We start from the raw sequence: 24,684 nt of genomic DNA, 5'->3' as shown, positions 1-24,684 counted from the left end.
GCTATTCTCATTTGTCGCTCAGTCTCTTCCTAGAAATCACTTGCCTTGCCAGACCTCTAGTTCTAAGATATTCCTTCTGTATGCTTTAGGATGCATGATCAGCGATATTCCTGATCAACTACTCAATAAATTTAAAACACCTAAGAGTTTTGAATGATTCCCATTCAGGTCTGTCCAAGATGTTGCCCTTTCTGTTTTTTCACTTTTTTAGTTCAAGGGATATTAATAGCCTGAAGGTTTTTTTCTGAGCTACTTTATCAGATATCACTTGTGTTCATCTCAAAATGGGACTGCTTCAGCTGTTTATGTTTTCATATTGTAGTGATCTATCAACATTCTAATGCTTTAAAGACATTCCTACACTTGGGGTGTTCTTTCATAAAGTGCTTTTCCAAGGTGAGGCATAAGTGTTCTATAAACTGCCTGTCATCCTAGTTCTTCAACTGTGGGCATCTAGATTATAGCATGTTGAGAGTGAAAGTTTGAGATGAGTAGTTACAGTACATGGGTTTAGCAATAAAAGTGTGTTTTCTTTTAGTCTGTGAGAATTTACAGTAGTTTGTCATTTTATACAGTATGTGTCTGCGTGGAGGAAAATGGCTTCACTTTCAGGTTTGCAGCAGATTCAGAGATTACTTTATTGTTTAACTGTTGTTTTATTATTGCTGCTCTTCAAGAGAACCCTGAAATTGCTACTCCTGTTGGTCTAATTACTGTTATTGGCAGTCAGATTCAGGGAGCTTTGTTGATAGTTCTCATGTTGTAACAGAGACAAAAACAAATTAGTAATTGTTAAGGTGAATGTCCAAACAAGTTAAGATAGCTGTTTAGACTTTGTGAAATTTCTTTTAATTCCCACCACGCAAGTTAATCTTATAAACTTATGAGTGGAAGAGAATACTAATTCCACTGAACACACAACTTTAACCATTTAACTAGAATAAAGGTCCTGCATTACCAAAGTAAAAGTTCTTAAAAGATTACTGCTGTACCTGAAAGTTAATTCGTGTCATTTAATTAAGGCATTTTTAAGTCTTTTCAAGCCTTATGTAAGGGACAGTACACCCTTAGGATCCTTTAGTTAACATTTGAAGCCTCTTCTCTATTAAATTTGTATAAATGGTGTGTATAAAAATGTAACTAAAAGATGGTAATATTTGCTGATGACTAAATGGATTGGTGGTGAAGATGAATTAACAATATCCTAACGAATACATTAAACATGGATATAAATCAAACTCAGGCAGACATGCAGCAGATAGTATTTAGTTTAAAAGAAAGAAATTAATTTGATAAAGACTTGGGAGTCCTTTTCTGTTTAAGCCTTGGTGCCAGAGAAACCACAAGGAAAAGCTTCTTATTTCAAGACCATGAACTATGAGGAAGGAATGTTTTAGCTTAAGAAAATAGAGTTAAAGAGGTGAAAATATAAGGGTAGCTGTTGAATTGAATTTAGTTTTGTTAAGTTTGACATGATTCTATGGGATGTTACATGCTTTTAATAAATTCAATAAAAGACATAAAAGAAAGGGGTGAAAGCATAGAATTGTTTAAAATTCTGAAGGGAGTTTGTAATTAAAATGAGTTATCCATGATGCACCTAGGGACACATATGGAAGCTTGTTAACAATAGATGTGGCAGAAATATTAAAAATCATTTTTTATTCACAAATCCATAGATATATGAACTAAGATATCATTAGTATACTGTCATAGTTTAGGCACCTTTATATCTTAACTTGGCAATATTTTGTGACAGCTGAGAAATGATAAGCTACAATATACTTGGCTTTTTCTAGTTGTAGCTTTTCTTATGTTCTTTTAACTGCCAAGGTTGCAACATACCAATCATGAAGTAAGCATGCACAGTAATCTAAATTATTCTTTCCTTTATATTTGTCACTAGCAAAATACCCACGCTTCGCAGTGGAGAAGTAGTGTGTTAAAGAAGTAATTAAAAAGAAAAGGAAACATTTTGAAAATAACGTAACATGATTGTCAATGTAATTGTTTTGTCACTGTTGTGAGTGATGAGTGTTGCTGTCATATATATATATATATATATATATATACAAAAAGTGGAACCTCTAGATACGATCATCTCTGTATACGAGAAATTCAAGATAAGAGGAAAGTATGAGCAAAAAATTCGGATCTAAATACGAGCATTGGTTCGCGTAACGAGCCATGAGCCAGGCTGTGGTTATGCGTGACGCGTTTCCCGATCCGCCTCGACTCGGGGATTCACCCGTTTGTGACGCTGCCACCAAATACTCACAGAAAAATCAATAAGTTAATACACACGCTGTCTCTACAGTTTCTCCACACTGTATCCTCCAGGCACTACTTACAAAAGGTTATATTGATAATCGTGTTACATTATTTTTAAAATGTTTCCTTTTCTTAGCACAAGCACAGCTGAGAAGCTTCGATGAATATGCTCCATAACACGTTAAAAAATCACGCATTTAATCACACTTTGCATTACAAACAAAGGGGAACTTCTGTCAATGCATGATTTTCTGGTACACCGATTACATTGATCAGCACTTCCTGATTCATTTTACCCTCGCGCCCCCTTGGTTTGAGAAGAAGTATGAAAAAATATGAGGTTAACACAGAAAAACAGATCACCAATTGAAGCTTTATGAATAATCGATTCGCCATCAATAATTGTTTTGGTAAAGTCATACTCAGTGTAATCCTCCTTCCATTTTATAATTTTTCCGCCACTAGCCATGATTAAATGAATGGTAAAAAAGTAAGAGCGAAGCGAGGGTGACTTATTCAGGCAGGCAGGCGACAGCTCAATAGCTCGAATTTAGATATAAGTAGGTTGTATTTAGTTGCCAGAAATATCTTTGTTAGGAATGGAAGTTGAATTTAGTCTTTAAATTTCTATGGTAATGAAAAAGTTATGCAATGATGACTAAATTTAAGTTTATAAAGTCAGAACTTTTATATATAAAGTCATTCCCGAATATATAAAGTCAAAACTTGATTATAGAAAGTCACTGTCGGAATATATAAAGTCAAAACTTGAATATATAAAGTAAGCGCTGGAATATATAAAGTCAAAACTTAAATATATAAAGTCAGACTTGGAATATATAAAGTCAAAACTTGAATATATAAAGTCAGCGTCGGAATATACAAAGTCAGTGCTGGAATATCCATCCATTTCCCAACCCGTTGAATCCGACCACAGGGTCACGGGGGTCTGCTGGAGCCAATCCCAGCCAACACTGGGCGCAAGGCAGGAACCAATCCTGGGCAGGGCACATGCATCATTTTCAAAACATTAACCGAATATTGTTTTTTTAATTTATTTTTCTGAACACGATTTTGTTAACTTAGTTCAGTTCAGAGTCGTTTCAATCAATAGATTTTGACTTTCACTTTATATATTCAGGAGTGAGTTTATATACTCCGATGTTGACTTTATATAATCAGGAATGACTTTATAAATTCCGACGCTGACTTTATATAGTCAGGTTTTGACTTTATATATTCCAGCGTTGACTTTATATATACCGACGCTGACTTTATATATTCCGACAGTGACTTTATATATTCAAGTTTTGACTTTATATATTCTGACGCCGACTTTATATATTCATAAAATCAATGTATTTGCCTGTTTGGCACCCCATAGTATATGTATATACTAGCAGAATACCCGCGCTTCGCAGCGGAGAAGTAGTGTGTTAAAGAAGTTATGAAAAAGAAAAGCAAACATTTTAAAAATAACGTAAGATGATTGTTAATGTAATTGTTTTGTCATTGATATGAGTGTTGCTGGCATATATATATATATATATATATATATACACACACACACAGACACATATATAAACATATATATACATATAAACATATATATAAATATATATATACATATACATATATATACACATACTGTATATATACACACACATATATATACATACTGTATATACAACATATATATATCTACATATATATATATATTAGGTGGGACTCGATTAAAAAATTAATCCAATTAATTAGAGGCTGTGTAAGAATTAATCTTGATTAATCGTATGTAATCGCACACGTAAATTTGCCCCAAATCGCAAATGTTTTTTTTTTATTTAAAACGGTTTTAGTGGGCTTACAGAATCAAATAATAGACATGGACATGAATATTGTAAACTGAAGCTGTTTTAATTTCTGAAAAAAAGCCTTTAAACTGCATTTGAATTCAAAACAGAAACAAAAATATCATCCCTGGTTAAAATTGGGCAGACTTAAAAATAAAGTGGTAGTTTAAGTACTTTAAGTACATTTTCAGAATAGTATTGTCTTTAAATAATAATAACCAAAATTTCACCATAAAGTGCAGTTTTCTTCTTAAAAAATAAGTCAGAAACATAAAAGGTAATTTGACCAGCTTACTCTTTAAACTCTGAGTAACATTAGCCAAAATTATTTTGTACATTAGGCTAAAACAGTGTGATCATTGAACATTTTGTAATTAGATGTATTTAGAATTACTAACGGTCACGGAAGTCCAATGATCCCCAGTAAGAGCCACAAAGTCCGCTTTCTGTAATGCATCTAATTTTGCTTGCTTTTCAGTGTGCACAAAACCATGCTTTTATCAAGGCTTCGGGAAGTCAAATGATCAGTCGTAGGAGCGCTTTATTCCGACTCTAACATTTTTGTAGCTGTGATGTGTGCATCAGTGTAATGGATGTACCAGGAAATCATGCATTGACAAAAGTTCCGTTTGCTTGGAATTGAAAGTGTGATTAAATCGTTATTTTTAGCGCGTTATGGAGTACATGCATCGAAGCTTCTCAGCTGTGCTTGTGCTAAGAAAGGGAAAATTTTAAAAATAACGTAACATGATTCTGCGTTAACCTAATATTTTTCATACGTCCCAAACCAAGGAGATCGCTAAGGTAAAATGAATCGGTAGCGCGTACATAGTCAGTACATCCCCTCTCGGAATCGAACCTCAATGTCGGCGTTAGAGGCTTAAGACTCTACAATTAGCCACAGCGTGTGGCTTGTCTATGCTAAAGTATGTATTGTAGATCGGGGTATATATATACATTTATATATATACCCGTGTACTGCAGTGGAGAAGTAGAAGTTATGAAAAAGAAAAGGGAACATTTTAAAAATAGCGTAACATGATTGTCAATATACAGTAATTGTTTTGTGAGTGTTATTGAATGTTGCTGTCATCAAGGATTTGATTATCATTATTTCTTTCAATCAGGCTCGTATTTGTAGGATGTGTTCAAGTTACATTCCGTGTTTGTCAATCGTTGTAAAGATAAGAGGTTTCATTCATCGATTAGTTCCTTACTGCATCAATAAACAGCTCGTCTTCCTTTTATCTGTGATGTGACAAACTGCATGCACGGGTTTTTTTTACACTGTCTTCCTTTAGCAGGACATTCACTTTTTCCACCGTGTGCTTTGTTTCCGCAGTAGCTGCACTTATGAATATGATTGTATGTATAAGACGCTTCATATTTTTTGCTGCCTTCTCAATTGTGTAATTCGGTTTTGTTCAGCACTCTTTGGAACTGTTGCTTTTGTCTGTGCACTGCGTCAGTTCACGTGAGCAGCTTGGTGTTCTTGCATGAAGGTTCCCAGCTGTACTGGTGCCATCTCGTGTAATGTCAGCTAAGACCCGGCACTTAAAACTTTCTCTCGCAGTTTCAATGAGTTTGTGCCAAACACCACCCTGACCATCTCATCTTCCTCTGCATAAGCACAGTCCTTCACACGTGAATATTTACCGGCAGTGTTTGTATTGGATTGCGCTGATGGGCGGCCTTATATGGGCAGGCACTAAATTACAAGCGCTAGTGGCAGCCTATGAACTTAATTTAATATAAACTTACGGTTCACGCGTGCTTTGTTTCCAGTAGCTGTACTTATGAATATGCTTGTATGCATCATTTGCTTCATAATGTTTTTCTGCCTTCTCAATTGTGAAATGGCGTTTTGTGCTTATCGCTGTTTGGAGTTTTCCTTGTGCTCTACGTACTTACGTAGGAGGCGTGATGATGTCACACGAAACTCCGCCCCCCGCGGCCATCTCCAACTCAAGACTCCATTACATTATATGGGGAAAAATAGCTTCCAGTTATGACCCTTATGCGTAGAATTTCGAAATGAAACCTGCTCAACTTTTGTAAGTAAGCTGTAAGGAATAAGCCTGCCAAATTTCAGCCTTCTACCTACACGGGAAGTTGGAGAATTAGTGATGAGTCAGTGAGTGAGTGAGTGACGGCTTTGTCTTTTATTAGTATAGATATATATATTCAACAAAAAAAGAAACGTCCTCTGACTTTCAACTGTTTTTACTTTCAGTAAACTTAATGTGTAAATATTTGTATGAACACTAAAAGAGTCAACACCATAAGACATAAACTAAAAATGTTTCACAATGTGTCCCTGAATGAAGGGAGGCTCAAAATCAAAAGTACCAGTCAGTATCTGGTGTGGCCACCAGCTGCTTGAAGTACTGCAGTGCATCTTCTCCTCATGGACTGGACCAGATTTGTCAGTTCTTGCTGTGAGATGTTACCCCACTCTTCCACCAAGGCACCTGCAAGTTCCTGGACATTTCTAGGGGGAATGGCCCTAGCCCTCACCCTGTGATCCAACAGGTCCCAGACGTGCTCAATTCCTTCGACGATAAACACGAATCCGTCCATCACCCCTGGTGAGACAAAACCGCGACTCATCAGTGAAGAGCACTTTTTGCCACTCCTGTCTGGTCCAGCGAAGGTGGGTTTGTGCCCATAGGCGGCGTTGTTGCTGGTGATGTCTGGTAAGGACCTGCCTTACAACAGGCCTACAAGCCCTCAGTCCAGCCTCTCTCAGCCTATTGTGGACAGTCTGAGCACTGATGGAGGGATTGTGTATTCCTGGTGTGACTTGGGCAGTTGTTGTGGCCATCCTGTACCTGTCGCGCAGGTGTGATATTCGGATGTACCGATCCTGTGCAGGTGTTGTTACACGTGGTCTTCCACTGCGAGGATGATCAGCTGTCCTTCGTGTCTCCCTGTAGCGCTGTCTTAGGCGTCTCACAGTGTGGATATGGCAATTTATTGCCCTAGCCACATCAGCAGTCCTCATGCCTCCCTGCAGCATGCCTAATGCACGTTCACGCAGATGAGCAGGGACCCTGGGCATCTTTCTTTGGGTGCTTTTCACAGTCGGTAGACAAGTCTCTTTAGTGTCCTGCGTTTTAGAACTGTGACCTTAAATGCCTACTTTCTGTAAGCTGTTAAGGTCTTAACGACCATTCCACAGGTGCATGTTAATTAATTGATTATGGTTAATTGAACATGCATGAAAAACATTGTTTAAACCCTTTACAATGAAGATCTGTAAAGTTATTTGGATTTTTAAAACATTATTGTTGAAATACACAGTCCTGAAAAAAGGGATGTTTCTTTTTTTGCTGAGTATATATACATATATATGCCAGCAACACTCATGACAATGACAAAACAATTGTTAATCATGTTACATTATTATTAAAATGTTTCCTTTTCTTTTTATTTCTCCACTGCCAAGCGCGGGTATTTTGCTATATATATATATATATATATATATATATATATATATATATATATATATATATATATATATATACAGTATATATATAGATATGAGAACAGCACTCATATCAATGACAAAACAATTACATTAACAATCATGTTACGTTATTTTTAAAATTTTTCCTTTTCTTTTTCAAAACTTCTTTAACACACTACTTCTCCGCTGCAAAGCGCGGCTATTCTGCTAGTGTGTGTATATATATATATATATATATATATATATATATATATATATATATATATATATATATATATATTGGGGTGCGAGCGACTGTTGCTGGAGGTGCTAGAATCTATCAAGGAAGAAAAATGAAAAAGATTATTTGTACAAAATCTTAATTTATTTATCCATTCCTAAATAATTAAATGGGCAGGCTACTCATCACTAATTCTCCAACTTCCCGTGTGGGTGGAAGGCTGAAATTTGGCAGGTTCATTCCTTACAGCTTCCTTACAAAAGTTGGGCAGGTTTTATATCGAAATTCTACGCGTAATGGTCATAACTGGAAGCAGTTTTTCTCCATTTACTGTAATGGAGATGGGGGCGGAGTTTCGTGTGACATCATCACGCCTCCCACGTAATCACGCAGTACATAGAAAACCAGGAAGACCTCCAAAAGCGCTGAAGAAAACATGCATTATATAATTGAGAAGGCAGCGAAACAATAAGAAGCGGCGAGTGACATATACAACCATATTCATGAGTTCTGCTACTTCGGAAACAAAGCACGATGTAAACCTACACTTTAAATTAAGTTCATAGACAGGCTGCCGCTGGCGTTTGTAATTTAGTGCCTGCCCATATAAGGCTGTCCGTCAGCGGCAATCCAATAGCAAACTGCCACGGGTAAATATTCACGGGTGAAGGACTGTGCTTATGGAGAGGAAGATGAGATGGTCAGGGTGGTGTTTGACACAAACTCAGCGAAACTGCGAGAGAAAGTTTTAAGTGCCAGGACTAAGGTAACATTAAATACAGCTATGGACATAGCACGAGATGGCACCAGCACAGCTGGGAAACTTCGATGCATGTACACCGAGCGGCTCACGTGAACTGACGCAGTGCACAGATAAAAAGCAACAGTTCCAAAAAGCGCTGAACAAAAACTGAATTACACAATTGAAAAGGCAGTAAAAAATATGAAGCGTCTGATACTTACAAGCATATTCATAAATCCAGATACTGTGGAAACAAAGCACTCGTTGGAAAAAGTCAATGTCCCGCTAAAGGAAGACAGTGTAAAAAAAACCCGTGCATGCAGTGTGTCAGGTCTCAGATAAAGAAGAAGACGAGCTGTTTATTGATGCAGTAAGAAACGAATCGATGAATGAAACCTGTCATCTTTACAACGATTGACAAACACGGAATGTAACTTGAACACAACACATCCTACAAATACGAACCTGATTGAAAGAAATAATGATAATCAAATCCTTGATGACAGCAACAGTCAGTAACACTCACAAAACAAATACTGTATATTGACAGTCATGTTACGTTATTTTTAAAATGTTCCCTTTTCTTTTTCTAGCTTTTTTAACACACTACTTCTCCGCTGCGATACGCGGGTATATATACATGTATATATATATCCCGATCTACATACTCGAATAATGGATACTTTATTCGCCATCAATGATTGTTTTGGTAAAGCCATACTCAGTGTATTCATTAGATGAACGGTAAAAAGTAAGAGCGAGGGGAGGATGACTCATTGAGGCATGCAGGCTGTAGTCTTGGCGTCAACTCTATCTGAATTGCGCGATCACATTTGAAAAAATATATCTTTTCAAGTTCTATTTAGTCCATATGTGTCAAACTCAAGGGCCGCGGGCCACATCCGCCCGGCGTGTAATTATATCCGCCCGAGATCATTTTATATACTGTATTATTGTTATTAATGGCCGGGTATATGAAGCGCTGGTAACACAATAAACTACAGATCCCATAATGCAGCGCTTCAGCTGCCTTGCCGAACACTTACCGCGTTAATCAAGTCTACCTTATGATGCTGCAAGTTATTGCGAAGCTACAGTTATTGCGCACTGAGTTTGCACGGCGCTTTGGTGACTTTGAAGAACAAAAAAAGTCCGTCTACATGTGGCTCGAACCTTGTGCATGTTTGGTAGCACATATCTGTGTGAGAAGCTCTTCTCAGTGATAAAGACTAACAAAACAGCACACAGGAGTCGCCTCACTGATGAGCACCTGCAATCCATCCTGAGAATCTCCACAACACAGAACCTCACACCAAACAGAAACGAACTTGTGGCCAAAAAAAGATGCCAGGCGTCCAGCTCTAAAATGACATATGAGCAAAGACAACTTAATGATTTGATTTGTTATTGCACGTAAGAGCGGGAGTCAACCGTTTTAACAAACAGCATGTTGCACTGATACGAAATAGCTGTGTGTGTATATATGTAGATATGTATGTATATGTATATATATGTTTATATATGTGTGTGTATGTATGTATGTGTGTGTATATATGTAGATATATATATGTATGTATATATGTGTATATGTATAGATATGTATATATATATATATATATATGTTTATGTGTGTGTGTGTGTGTGTGTAAATATATATGACAACAACACTCATCACTCACAACAGTGACAAAACAATTACATTGACAATCAGGTTACGTTATTTTCAAAATGTTTCCTTTTGTTTTTCATTGCTTCTTTAACACACTACTTCTCCGCTGGGAAGCGCGGGTATTTTGCTAGTATTATATATATATATTATATATATACATCCATACATACAAATACATACATAAATATCTATATATATATTGTGGAGCCGACCTGGACACAGACAGGCGGACATGTTGTTTGTCACCACCACACGTATTTTATTTACAAATTATTTACAATAAATGGTCACTAAGACCCAGTCCAAAGTAGTGCACAAACCCCAACACACAGTCCTGGCCACAATATGCCTTTCTTCGGGCTGCCCCCACACTCTCTCTCGTGCCTCGTCCGTCTTCCACCCGACTCCAGCCCTGAATGAAGGGAGACGGCCTCTTTTATATCCTCCCGGATGAGCTCCAGGTGATTCCCGGCACTCCTTCATTGGCCACGCCCACGCCTTTTAATTCTTCCCCCCAGCACTTCCTGGTGTGGCGGAAGTGCTGAGGTAACAGGTCCCCAAGGCATTGGGGCGCCTCCTGGTGGTGACCACGAGCCCCTGCAGGGTGGGGCTTCCATGCCCTCAACTCGTGGCCCCCAAAGCAACCAGGAAGGCGGCCCCCACATGATCTAGGGTGGGTGCAGACCCACATCCGGTCCCTCACGGCGTCCCGGCCCGGTCGTTGCCCCTGGCATCCCTGACAATATCAAAACTCATACATTGTATTAAAAATAGATGTTGACCCTTCTTGCACTAGATTTTTTTCAATTCACATCAGTTTACAAGTTGCAGTATAATACAGATTAAATATCTAATACTAGTGCATTAGTTTTATAAATGTTATGTAATTTTGGGGAAGTTTCAGTATCACTTTTTTCATTTTTTTGCCATTGGATAAAATATCTGTTTGTGTCCCTAAACCACCATATAGCATGGGAAAATGTAAGTATTTGATTGTTCTAGTACAGAGTACTACCCACTTTTTAAAGTTTATTGCATTCTTTGTCAATGGCAGACAACTAACATGATACCCTCCTTAAAATGTATATTCACTGTTACATATTTTGTTTTCTTATTTTACAGGGTGACCTAGGACCAGAAGGACCCCGTGGACCAACAGGGATTGTGGGACCTCAGGTATAGTCACAGTATTCAGTAATACAGCAATAGAGATGAACAGATAATGTAATTTTGTCCAAATCACATCAACATTGATTCATAAACAAAGTGTAAAAGTGCAGTTATGATTTTGTTTATGTATTGCTAGTTTAAATATCCTTCGTTGTCCATTTCTGTCAACATTAATAACAAGGATTAAATTCAAGAGGGTGTTTTATTTGCGGTAAGATAAAAACACATGCCACCTGTTAGGTATTATAAAGAGTTGGAAGCAACATTTCCTCACTAAACTATTAATTGGTAGCCATTTTAACAGAAATTTCAGAACCAGAATTGTATAAACATTCTCAAAACCAGTTAATCCAATTCAAGGTTGCAGAAGGGCCAGAGCCTATACAGAAGTGTTTAGCAGAAGACAGTAAGCAATCCTAGGCATTCATCCCCACACTCATTCACATAGGGCCAATGTAGAATTACCAGTTCACCTATTCTGCACATCTTTAGCTATGTGGGAGACAAACCATAGTCTACTGAGGAATCCAAATTCCCCACCGAATGGAGAAATATGCAAACACCAAGCAGATAATACTCAGGTATGAGTAATGGAAAGGGTATAAGTAAAAATTAGCCTAGTACAAGGCCATTGTCATTGATATGAAATTGTTACACATTACATAACATGTGCAAAATACTGCCAAAAAGTAAGAGAGTAGATACATAACATATTGTATCTATGCAATCAAAGACACAATTTCACTTGAAGGTGATTTGAAATGTTTAAAAATCCACTCTGTATAAAACTGTAGAACTTGAGGATTGTAAAGAAGTAATGAACTAGCAGCAAGCATGCAGTATAAAGTCAAAATCAACATACATAGTTTGCTTCTTTATGTCTTTGTGGTTATGTCTGTGCCTTAACTGTACTTTATTTCTTATGGAAGGGGAAGGGTTTGGCTGAATGATGTAAATGAAAGGATTTTCAAAATGTATATAACAAAGAAAACTTTAAAGCAGTAATACTGACTATACCTTATTGCATGTGAGAGATATTGTTGATCAAAATAAGTGAAGGTGGAGCTCCTGTCTGATTATCTCAGAAGTCCAAATGTTTGAAAATGAGAGTAGTGCACCAGCCAAGAAGAAAGAAACAGAAGGAGAAGATAAAGAACAAGGTAGTTACCCCAGTCGTACTTTAGTTGGACACCTAAAGATCCTGCTGCACCACAAGCACAGCTAGTAAGGCAGAATCCGTGACTCCATCCCTGTCCATATCATCAACTTGGTGATATTGTATATGGCATTATTTTATCTGAAGACTGTACCTTTATAAAAATCGTGTAGAATTTCAATTCTGAATAGTTAGTAATGTTTCTCACATTAAAAATTGAAGATATATATGTTGTGTTTTATTTTTGGTGTGTAATTTCTTGATGGGTATTTTACTATAAAACAGTAATACCTAAAATTGGTACCATGTAAACAGTAGTTGCACATAATTCAGTACTTTATAGAGTAGAGAACAAAAAAAGACACTAAAAGCAAAAAGCATCTACCTTAATCTTCATAGTTAAAAAGATTTTAATGCGTGTTTACCAAAAAACTCTACTACTTAAGAGCCAAAGTGTTCTTAAAGCAACTCATGGTAAAATCTGAACCTCAAGTGAATAACAAAATCTATAGTATACCGTAAACCCACTCAATCTTGTACTATATGCAAGAAATTAATCTTTTTTAAATAATTAATTGTATTGGCCAGGACACAATGATTATGATGGACTAGGGAGAATTGCCATCTTCATTCAGTTTGGTATTGTATAGTGTGTAATCTAATGACTTTCAAAAATTTTACAGAATTCACATCAAGACTTATATTACAGCAAATGCAAATAGTATTATAAAAGCCCCTTATGACCATAGACAGAGCCAGAGTGATCTGTCAAAAGTCTGTCACTGGAGACAGCTATTGTTGAATTTGTGTGTGTGTATACTTGCTGTTCTGTTATTTTAGTTAACTGATGTGAGTTGTGATCCATACATACCACCTTAAGTAGACTTCTTGCTATTGCACAGATTATAAAGCAAGAATATAGCTCTGTTACTCACAGAATTCAGTTATTCTGTTTTACATTTTTTTTTATAAACACAAGTTGTTTTTTTTTTTTTTAAGGATCGACCTGCAATTTTTCTTTAGTAGATCTTGAAAGTCATTTTTCTTTTCTGCACAACAAAAGAAAAATATTAGACATATGTAAATGAAAGACATGTGTGTGGAGCAGTTATCTCTGCTTATGCTCAGCCACAGCCAATAGATAGCACATGAGAGAGTGAGAGAGGCTGGGAGCATGCGCTGAGTACAGCGTGTTGCTGCACAGACCACACAACGAACCACCCGGATTCAGTGCAATGGGTGACACCTCGGCACCACACCACACACAGTGTGAGATGTTTTTCAGTGGCCAGTCCTACATCCAGCCCCTGAGTTTTCTCTGCAAGTTGGAGGACCTGCTTGCAGAGCTAGATGCAGATTAACGTCATACCCAGGATGGTGCAATTGCAGGTTAAGGGCCTTGCTCAGGGACCCAACAGAATAGATTCAAACTGGCAACCTTCTGATTGTCTAGACAGATCCCTAGCCTTAGAGCCACTACTCCACCTTATTATGATGGCACATGCATGCACCTCAGTTCTCACTATGAAAGATGTGTGTGTGTGTGTGTGTGTGTATGGAGCACTCCACTCTGCTCACGCTCAACCACAGCCACAGGAGTTGGTATGAACTCTACGGAAGATGTACAAGCTTATACAAGTGTGACTTGCACTTGGTGAGATGGCACTTGCATACACCTCACTTCTCATTCAACCCAAGCAGACAAACTCAGCTTTGTGTTACATGCCTGTTATCTGAGACAGCCTGTCTCGCTCAATTGGTGCCACAGCTGCACTCGACTACATATCCATTTCGGACAAGATACGATTTGTCCCCGCCCACTGAGCTGACACCTGTGCAAGTTCACTGATAAAAGTAAAACTGCTAGGGAGTTTACATGTTGTTTTTGTGCCGAAGACTACACACAGCTAGTCTAATATATTAAACTTTCATTGCTTAAGGGCTGAATAAAAGTTTTATTTTATGGTATACTGTAATTAGACAGAATCTAAATAAATATTGCACACAGTAGCTTCTAAAAGTATTTACTTATTTAGTCACAGGATATATTATTTGTATTACTATCACCAAACCAATTTGATCTTAAAACATCATTTAGATTCATAGCTATAGGAGATTTCATTAGTATTTTGTTCAAGCTAAACAAAAGTGTAAAGTGTGTGTTTCTGTATACTGTATAGACATTTCATTGTCAGTGTGTAAGGTTTGGTTAACATCTATTATATTTTAATAATAGAATATTTTAAGCAGTTTTACTTTTCAAAATGTAGTGGTGGTAACAATTAGGATCATGATTTATACAATAATTTAACACTTCACTGATTTTCAATTGAAATAGAGCCAACTATAAAACTCTCATTGTTACATATTAACTTGAAAATTATTTCATTTCTCTTCTGTTTGCATCACCTGTGATGGCCAGTGGTCTAGGGCTTTATAGTGGTATTTTTTTTTTTTTTTTTTGAATCCATAGAGTGCATCCGGAAAGTATTCACAGCACATCAATTTTTCCACATTTTGTGATGTTATAGCCTTATTCCAAAATGGATTAAATTCATTTTTTCCTCAGAATTCTACACATAACACCCCATAATGACAATGTGAAAAAAGCTTACTTGAGATTTTTGCAAATTCATTAAAAATAAAAAAATTGAGAAAGCACATGTACATAAGTATTCACAGCCTTTGCCATGAAGCTCAAAACTGAGTTGAGGTGCATCCTGTTTCCCCTGATCATCCTTGAGATGTTTCTGCAGCTTAATTGGAGTCCACCTGTGGCAAATTCAGTTGATTGGACATGATTTGGAAAGGCACACACCTGTCTATATAAGCTCCCACAGTTGACAGTTCATGTCAGAGCACAAACCAAGCATGAAGTCAGAGGAATTGTCTGTAGACCTCCGAGACAGGATTGTCTCAAGGCACAAATCTGGGGAAGGTTACAGAAAAATTTCTGCTGCTTTGAAGGTCCCAATGAGCACAGTGGCCTCCATCATCTTTAAGTGGAAGAAGCTCAAAACCACCAGGACTTCCTATAGCTGGCCAGCCATCTAAACTGAGCGATCGGGGGAGAAGGGCCTTAGTCAGGGAGGTGACCAAGAACCTGATGGTCACTCTGTCAGAGCTCCAGAGGTCCTCTATGGAGAGAGGAGAACCTTCCATCTGGTCTGATGAGACAAAGATTGAACTCTTTGGTGTGAATGTTAGGCATCACGTTTGGAGGAAACCAGGCACCGCTCATCACCAGGTCAATACCATCCCTACAGTGAAGCATGGTGGTGGCAGCATCATGCAGCAGGAACTGGGAGACTAGTCAGGATAAAGGTAAAGATGACTGCAGCAATGTGCAGACACATCCTGGATGAAAACCTGGTCCAGAGCATTCTTGACCTCAGACTGGGGCGACGGTTCATCTTTCAGCAGGACAACGACCCTAAGCACACAGCCAAGATATCAAAGGAGTGGCTTCAGGACAACGCTATGAATGTCCTTAAGTGGCCCAGCCAGAGGCCAGACTTGAATCCAATTGAACATCTCTGGAGAGACCTTAAAATGGCTGTGCACTGATGCTTCCCATCCAACCTGATGGAGCTTGAGAGGTGCTGCAAAGAGGAATGGGCGAAACTGGCCAAGGATAGGTGTGCCAAGCTTGTGGCATCATATTCAAAGAAACTTGAGGCTGTAATTGCTGTCAAAGGTGCATCGACAAAGTATTGAGCAAAGACTGTGAATACTTATGTACATGTGATTTTTTTATTTTTAATAAATTTGCAAAAACCTCAAGTAAACTTTTTTCATGTTATTATGGGGTGTTGTGTGTAGAATTCTGAGGAAAAAAATGAATTTAATCCATTTTGGAATAAGGCAAAATGTGGAAAAAGTGATGCGCTGTGAACACTTTCCGAATGCACTGTATATCTTAAGTTTATTGAAATTCAAATATCACTGTTAAATCTTCGACCTTGTTATTCTTTATTTGTCAGGGTTTACCAGGAAATGCTGGGCAGTCTGGATTGAAAGGTGATAAGGTGATCTAAATATTTCTATTATTGAAGTGACTTTAAAATACAGTGTTAATAAAAGTCCAGAATGACGAATCACTCTATTGCACTGAAAACTCAAATGGTATTTTTTTCTTTCAATGCACCATAATAAATGGCTATAGTAATTAATATTTTTATGAGATTTGATAAGATTTTTGTACAAGCCAGAATTTTAACTTTGCTGTATTCAAATATGTAAGTTTTTAATCTAACTGTGTTCTGTCCACACAAACGTATATTGATTTGTTTTTTAATCTATTCAGTCCAACTTAAAAAAAAAAATTAAAAACCACTTGTTTAGTATATTTTTCAAGAGAAGCTGATATAAAGAAAATGTGTTCTTAAATATTAGATGCAGTTAATACTGAGCTTTATGTTTTGTTTGGTTTCCAAACAAGATAAAATAAAATTTACAGTTTATCTAAATTATTCTTTGCTTTTGTAATAACAAAGTACTTCAGGAATATAACAGTTCATTCTTAATCTTTCACCTCAGCTTGTCTCTTAACTCTGGACTCTCTAGAGCAGTGTTTTTAAACCTTTCTGGTGTCACTACCCACCTTTTTCCTCGTAAGTGTCTTCATTCAAGTGCAATCATTACAGAGAGGCGTGGAAGGTGGAGTCCCCCTTGATGAGATTGGAGGTGGGTAGGAGTCCTCCTTGGTGAATTGAGCATAAATGTCAGAGCATGGGGAGTGAAAGTGGGTTGTTTAAGCGAGCACAACTGTTGTAGCTGCAATCTACTTGTGACACTGTACAATTATAAGCAATGAAACTTACGACCCACTGGTTAAGAAACACTGCTCTAGAGGAAACTTCTATAACTGCCTGAGATAATCTGTTTTGGTGATTCTTTTATCACTTTTACAGTATCTCAGAAAATTCACTTCTATAGTGCTCGGCAGAAATATGTGTACTGGCACTGTAGCCTTAAAGAAATAAGTCTCTTTACACAGGGTTACTATATGTATTGCACATTGTGAATTTTACTTCACAATATACTAACACCTTATTTTTAAACTCAGGTTTTTACTGTCAAAATGCCTGTTATTTATGTTATTCTGTTCAGATGTATATGATGTATGCATTTATTTATTGTTCTATTTAATAAAAGTGCATTTATTTGTGGCAGTTATTGTAAATGCTGTTCATTTGTTTGACTGTTATTTGCAATAATCTGTGGATTTCAAGAATTGTAAGTTTTCCTGTAATCTAGGGCAATCCTGGTTTAGTGGGCCCACCTGGAGAAATGGGGTATCAAGGAGACAAGGTATGCTTTGTAATTATAATTATATTTTCCTGCAGCTTTAAAATAATATTAATACAAACTATATGTCATAACCTGATTAATAGTTTCATAAAATTAGTGAGAAACCAAAAATGTCAGTGCTTCCTCTACAATGCTAAAAAAATGTAGACACTGCCTTCTTAAAACACTGCAGTCCTTAAAGACTGCTGCCTGTCTTTCATTCAAACCAGAATGTTTTCTATTTAGTATTATATCTCTGAAACTTTACAATTCTGGCACCTGGTTGTATGCAGGGACCCTTCATTTACTGACTGCACAAAGATGATACTTGAACCGTTTATGACATCAGCAGGTTGAAGGAGTATACCATTGTCTTTAAACACTGGGTCTGTTCCTTTTTTTACCCCTATGAACTTGCGGCTGCCTGATATGGTCTTCAATATACATAGCTGTAAATTGACAAATTTTATATGCAAAATAATGGTCATTTTTACTGAACTAAACATTTACTGTGTTTTATAGCTGCTCAATATTAAAACAACTGAACCAGTATATTTCATTAGTTTTTCATTAGTGCTGTTTGATCATTTGCTAATTGAAAGTATCACTATACTTTTACTCTCTCCAGTATGGAAGTAATTACAAATAGTCTATACAGTGCTGCCTGGTATAAATGGGAGTATTCGGCTAAACCAAGTGCTTAGGATAAAAATAAGAGTTAGTTGGGAGAAGTCTATTCCTTGTGTACATCTGGTAGCCTTTACATGGCTTTTGAATCTTTACTTTAATAAGCTCCATCTTATGTAGCAACTGAAAGTGTATTTGATGTGACAGTACAATCTTGTAGTAGGGGGTATCTTTGTAACCCAACAAGCCAAAGTCAGCAAGGTACTTGAAAAAAATGATTTTCTTTTTTTTTTTCTTACAAAAATAAATACATGAGCTTTGTGAATAACAAAACACTACGTAAGTACCAAAGAAAGAAACCAAAACAAAAGTTGTAAATCTCCATCCCTTACTAGACAGGTGTTGAACTCCTGTTTGCCCAGTTGGGTGACTCCTCTACTTGACCAGTCAACAAAGTAAATTGCAAACACAAAACATATTTATTTTTTCATATCTCTCTTTCTCTCTCTCTCTCTCTCTCTCAGTTCTGGCCTCCTTTGGCCAATTGTGTTTCTTTCAGTTCATCTCCTAACTTCATGCTCTAAAGGTTTATGGTACTGAGGTGGCTTTATACCACATCTTAGGGCTGCTTGTGCAGAGATCCTACATGTTATTTTGGGTTTAGAAATGTACCCAGAATGTCCAGAAGGCTACTCTACAGGGTTCCTAACTTCAGGTATTTCTGCATCTGTGAGCCATGCCTAAAAATTAAGGTGTCAAAAGCAACTTGACTTGCCTTACCTAGCAGGTATCAGGACCCTGCCTATCCTAAATGTAAGCCCTGAGTTGCCACATAACAAATCTGGAAAGTTCTCATAGTCTTATGCTAATCCCCCTTAGCCTCTCTCTTGGATTTAAGGAAACAAATATTGCAATTATTTCTGATGCACTTCATAAATCTGCCTGTTACGTGGCCTTCTAAGAGGTGCTTACCTAAGGACAACAGTGTTGATCTTCCAATGTGCCCCTTTTTTAAAGAATTTAGTATCCCTGCTGCCTCCTTTCAAGCAACCCATCTACTTTAGTAGTCATGTGCTTACATTGGTGATCTTGTATTACATTTGTATTTCAACATTTAAAAAATGGACACAAATACACAAGTGCAGCAGATTTAATCGGGTGAATAATTACTTAGAGATTAATTTTATAATAAGATACCTATTGAACAGCTGCAAACAAAGAAAACAATACATAATTATTTAATTCTTTAATGAGGTGATGGAAAATGTAGAGCAGCATTTACATTTTTCAATTATGCATAGTCAGAATGCGCTTGTGGTATATATACGATACATTCATAACTGAAAAATTGAACTTTTTGCACTATTCTGTGTGCGAGCAATCTTAGTGGTATGGTAAAATTTTTAATTTTGGGAATAAAATTGATTTTTAAGTTGTTTATGCTAGTTGAGTTTACAGTAAAAACAATGCAAACTTTATGTTAATGTTTTCCTTTTGCTGCAATATCAATGTGACATAAGGATATTTTCTGGTCCTTTTCACTGCTTGCTATCAGCTTGCTATCAGAGTATTCCTCTACTGAGATAAGAAAAACAGTTGTTGTCTTTGTAGAGGTTTTTCTTTTTCTAGATGCAAACTGATATAGCCCTTCAATATCACAGAGTAGGTGTATATAACTTTTGCTGAAAGCATTGCTTGACAAATCTATTGTTTGTGTCTGTTTATAACATTTAAAATGATTAAAATGTTGACCTCCCAATAGTTTTAAATTTTTTTTGCAGTGACTGTTGTACAGGATTTTGACTAAAACCTAATCAAAAATGCATTATTTAATCTGGAATACACTAATGTAAACAGATATATTTTTCTTTGTTGACATATGTAAACATGTTAGTGTGTTGCAGTGATTTATAGCGTTCTGTATCTGAAACAGTTGTTTCATGTAAACCTTTATTTTTTGCTGAAGGGTGCAGCAGGTTTGCCAGGACCTCCAGGAATCAGAGGAAAGCCAGGACCACCTGTATGTTAATGCTTTACTTGTACTTTTTTGCTTGTTTAGTTAAACTTTAATGAGTAATTGCAAAAAATAGTAAATTTTGTACAATAATATAACATTCATTAACAGATAATAACATACTTAACTGCTACAATATAATATTTCATCTGCATGAATACTAAAGGGACTACCAGCATGTAAACAAATATAATGTGCTTGAAATTAGTTTTACTGTTTTTACAGTGTGGGAATATTTTCATATAAAGTTTTCCTCACTTCTCAACATAACTCCATTACAGCACACAATATTTCATAACATTTAATTTACTAAAAGCAGTGGGAAGTAGAACCAACAATGTTTTGAAAGGTAATGTGCTTTTTCAAGTGCTGTACAGGCACTTTATTTTTAAAACAGACAAAGGTCAAATGAGTAAAGAGGTTTTGGGGAGGACTCAGTAAATAAATCATCTGCACACCTGGTGTTGTTGAACATTGTCATTATTATAGAAAACAAATGACATATGCCCATATTGCAGGGCCCTTGAGTTTTTGCATTTCTGAGCCCTGGTCTTTCTTAGAAAACTATACCAAATTCTTAAAATTTTGCCACAGGACAACTTCTTTGTTGCCACCCATTGTCTGGGAATACATTTTGACTTCCTGTTGGTTCCCTACATCCTTCTTAAAAATCTAGCGCCCTCAGAGTAACCACTTGTGGTGCAATTAAACTATTTACCATGCTATAATGATGTGGATTTTCTTTAAAGTGGGCACCGCTTTAATGGCTTTCTCTACTGGAGGCTGACACACATATTCAGCCTTGTGGGTCCTCCTCTGAATCCTCTTAATTTCTCTTTTCTTGCTTCTTTTACTTCTGGTCCCACTCAGACAGAGAAAGTGGTTTCTTTTTGAAATTCTTTTCATTTAGTGTATGCTTAGTTAGACATTTCTTTTTAAATTTCATTGAGTACATAATACATCTAATTACTAATCTGTTGAATATGTAATACATTGTTCTTGAAACATTAACAAGTATAGTTTACATGGTTTAAGTGCACATTTCTATTAATTTCATTGTGGATAGATATTGCGTTTTTGACAGTTTTCACAATTGTAACTACAGAGTCAGGAGTTTCCAAACTGCACACACAAATGCAAACAGTACAATTTTTTAGAGGAATAGAACATAGTATCAATTGAATTAATGGATGTTCATAAGAAAGATGACTGCTTAACAAATAATTAAAAAAAGTTAAAACAATTTATAAAAAAGGTGTTTAGATGGAACTTATTTTTACCTACAGGATTATACATATTTCTATTACAATTCTTAAAAAAATCTTTCAGTTTGTTGAACACACTTAACATAACACAGTCAAAACCAAAAGGTTACAGTAAGCCTCCATCTAATTGTTAAAAGGGGAAAGACTGAAAATGAGTACCATAACTCTTGTTATGGACTAGTAGTCCCATAGGTCATAAGTCCTAAAAGCCCAGCTAGATTCATAGAATTTCTATGTCCTGCTAGAATCTTTATAAAATAAAAGGGTTTATTCTTTATTGAAAATAATCCCCATTGAGCGCAAAGACATAAAGGAATTGCAGTATCAGTTTAGATTAAGTGTCCCTGATTAAGCTGTACTTACCATGTATAGTGATCAGTACTCAATTGTTATTAAACAATTTTTAAGTATGTATGTGTATAAATTGTGGAATAACAGTTTCAATTGAGTGCTTAACCACTGCATTACATTTTATTATACAGTGAATACAAGGTAATAACACCTAGTTACTCTGTAATTATACAGGTAATTACATGGTAAGTACAGTGTAATTAGGGACACCTAATCTAAAGTAATACCGGAATTGTCTAGGCCAGTAAACAAGCTGTTGTTAAAAGTGGAAAGTTTGGAAAAACCAGGAAATCAGAAGAACATCTCAAAAAAGCACAAAAGCTCACCACTCCTAAGCACATTGAAAAGGAACCATCAGAAACAGTGGGAGACGCTCCGGATTTATAGGGCAGAGGGCAATTTCTGGCAGTAACTGGCAGGTGGTCTTTGGAGACCACCCACAAAACACATGGAATGTACTAACATTTAAAGATACAGGGCATTTATAACCAAACAACAGACAAACATACATATAACACAATTCATCCATAATTAACAAAAACAATGGAACACATATATACGCAAAAGTGTACAGCAGCTATTGTGGACACTCAGAATCGTATGTGAGGAACACAGATAAAGTAATGTGCATACAAACCACAAAAGTAAACACAGTGTGACTTTGATTAAAAAGAATTGTATAAAGGACAAATACTTAAACTGTAAACAGTCTTTCTAAGTATCTAATAAAAATTCTTTAATTTAATTATTTAACTTTATTGATCTTATGAACTAGCTGCATTTACATTTTGCATGTAAGTAATGCTGTATTATTTTAATACAGGGAAAAATTGGTGATCAAGGTCCCCAAGGATTGCCAGGGCCCCCAGGACCAGAGGTAGGCCTTACATTAATAAAATACCTTGTAGTTTTTTGTTTTTTTTTTTTTGAATTGGGTTATGTGTTGTGTATTTCACTCAGTTCTAATTTCACTAATTCTCTGCTAACTTTCAGAAATGTTTTCTTGGCAAGGCTTTGTTACTTTAATTCTATTTGTACACAGTCCTACAGAATAAAATCCAGTGTATTTAAATCTCTTTACAAGTCTTGGTCAGTCCTGGTTTCGCCTTGTGTTATTCTCACCATGGCTGCTCCTGTCTTCTTCCATCTCAAACTGCGCAAACATTTTGAAGTTAGCTTATGGACCTCCCTTCTGATTTGAGGAAATTGGTCAGTTAATGCAATTAAGGTGATCAGCTAGCCCCAAGTCAAATGTCTGCTGACCATTAAAATGATGAGATACAGGCTTCATGTGGAAGTTGCCAGTTTTCAGAGTTTACTGTTATAAAATGTTTAACTGTATAGCTTTAGAGCTGAAGTGAACAGTGCTGTTTAACTTATGTATGTATTACTTTAGGTCAATTTAGTTTTGAAGTTTATCTAGAGGTATTTGAGACAATAATACTAAACAGAATTGTTATTAATTTACTTCATTTGCATATTTTACTTACTCGCTTACTTTATCTTGTGACATTATATCTTACAGCATTGGGGTTTTCAGGTTTTAATTTCAGCTATTTTTACTCACTCCTTTCATTTTTCAATGTGTTTGATCATTTATTTAAAAAAAAAGAAGATGGGCATATGGAAATCACATGTTTTTTTGTAATTTGATGCAACCTTTTCCATAACAGTATAAAAGAAAGCAGATGGACTGTATTACTCATGACACAGATAAACAGCTGCATAATGGCTCAGAATGAGTGCTCTTTGGCTTTACTTCACTAAGCATCACATCTGGAGTTGGAGGACAAATGAGAAATAAAGAAAGGATATGAATACCTTATTACTTTTTTGCTGTATTTTACAATAGCATACATTTATAAATATGTTCCTACTCATAACCTAAAAGTAAGTGAATCATTCATTTTTTGAACCACATTTTCAAAAACAAAGTTATAGGTAAGCTGAAAAATTAAACTAACGGGCACAAAGCAGATTAACTGAAAAATAAATGTCATACTGTATTGACTGACAAACTAACGTGGTCCTCGGCCAGGACGCCCAGGAGGACCGGAGGAGGGCTTGTGCCTCCTCCAGACCGCGAGGGGGTGTCCGTCCTGGTTATGTTGGGGGCCTCGGGTACAGGGCTTGGAAGCCCTGCCCTGTAGGGACCCGTGGCCACCGCCAGGCGGCGCCCCAATGCCTGCATATCCCTGGAGCCCAGCACTTCCGCCACACCAGGAAGTGCTGGGGGGAAGACGACAGGGGACACTGGGGTGTGGCCATGACTGATTGCCGGGAAGTAGCTGGAGCCCATCCGGGTTCCCATATAAGGGGCCGTCTCCCTCCAGTTAGCAGTGGATGTCGGGTGGAAGAGGACAGAACTGGAGAGAGGACGGTTGGCGGCCAGGAGAGAGGCATTAGACTTGTGTGGCCTCGACATTTGGGGGAACGGTGCAGAGGCACTGGGGGTGCACGTGAGCCAAATTTGTAAATATTTTGTATAATAAATGGTGTGTGGTGGAACTATGTTGTCCGTCTGCCTGTGTCCGCGTCCCAGTTCACAATATATTGAGCTTCCTCCTCCTCCTCCTCTTAGACATAGG

At 36.8% G+C, this 24,684-nt stretch overlaps 1 protein-coding gene across 2 annotated transcripts in view; it reads left to right on the top strand.

Moving 5' to 3' along the window:
- LOC120514245 (collagen alpha-1(XXIV) chain) overlaps positions 1-24,684 on the top strand; it is a 327,082-nt gene that overhangs the window by 143,148 nt on the left and 159,250 nt on the right. For both annotated transcript variants that reach the window (XM_039734522.1, XM_039734521.1), the window contains exons 15-19: positions 11,344-11,397; positions 16,531-16,575; positions 17,807-17,860; positions 20,433-20,486; positions 22,920-22,973. In XM_039734522.1, coding sequence (XP_039590456.1) covers positions 11,344-11,397; positions 16,531-16,575; positions 17,807-17,860; positions 20,433-20,486; positions 22,920-22,973 — 261 coding nt within the window. The remainder of the gene's footprint in view (positions 1-11,343; positions 11,398-16,530; positions 16,576-17,806; positions 17,861-20,432; positions 20,487-22,919; positions 22,974-24,684) is intronic.

This window comes from Polypterus senegalus, chromosome 14 (assembly GCF_016835505.1).
Source record: "Polypterus senegalus isolate Bchr_013 chromosome 14, ASM1683550v1, whole genome shotgun sequence".
NCBI classification, from domain to species: Eukaryota; Metazoa; Chordata; class Cladistia; order Polypteriformes; family Polypteridae; genus Polypterus; species Polypterus senegalus.
The sequence above is the reverse complement of the archived record's forward strand: the minus strand, read 5'-3'. Positions and strand labels throughout refer to the sequence as shown.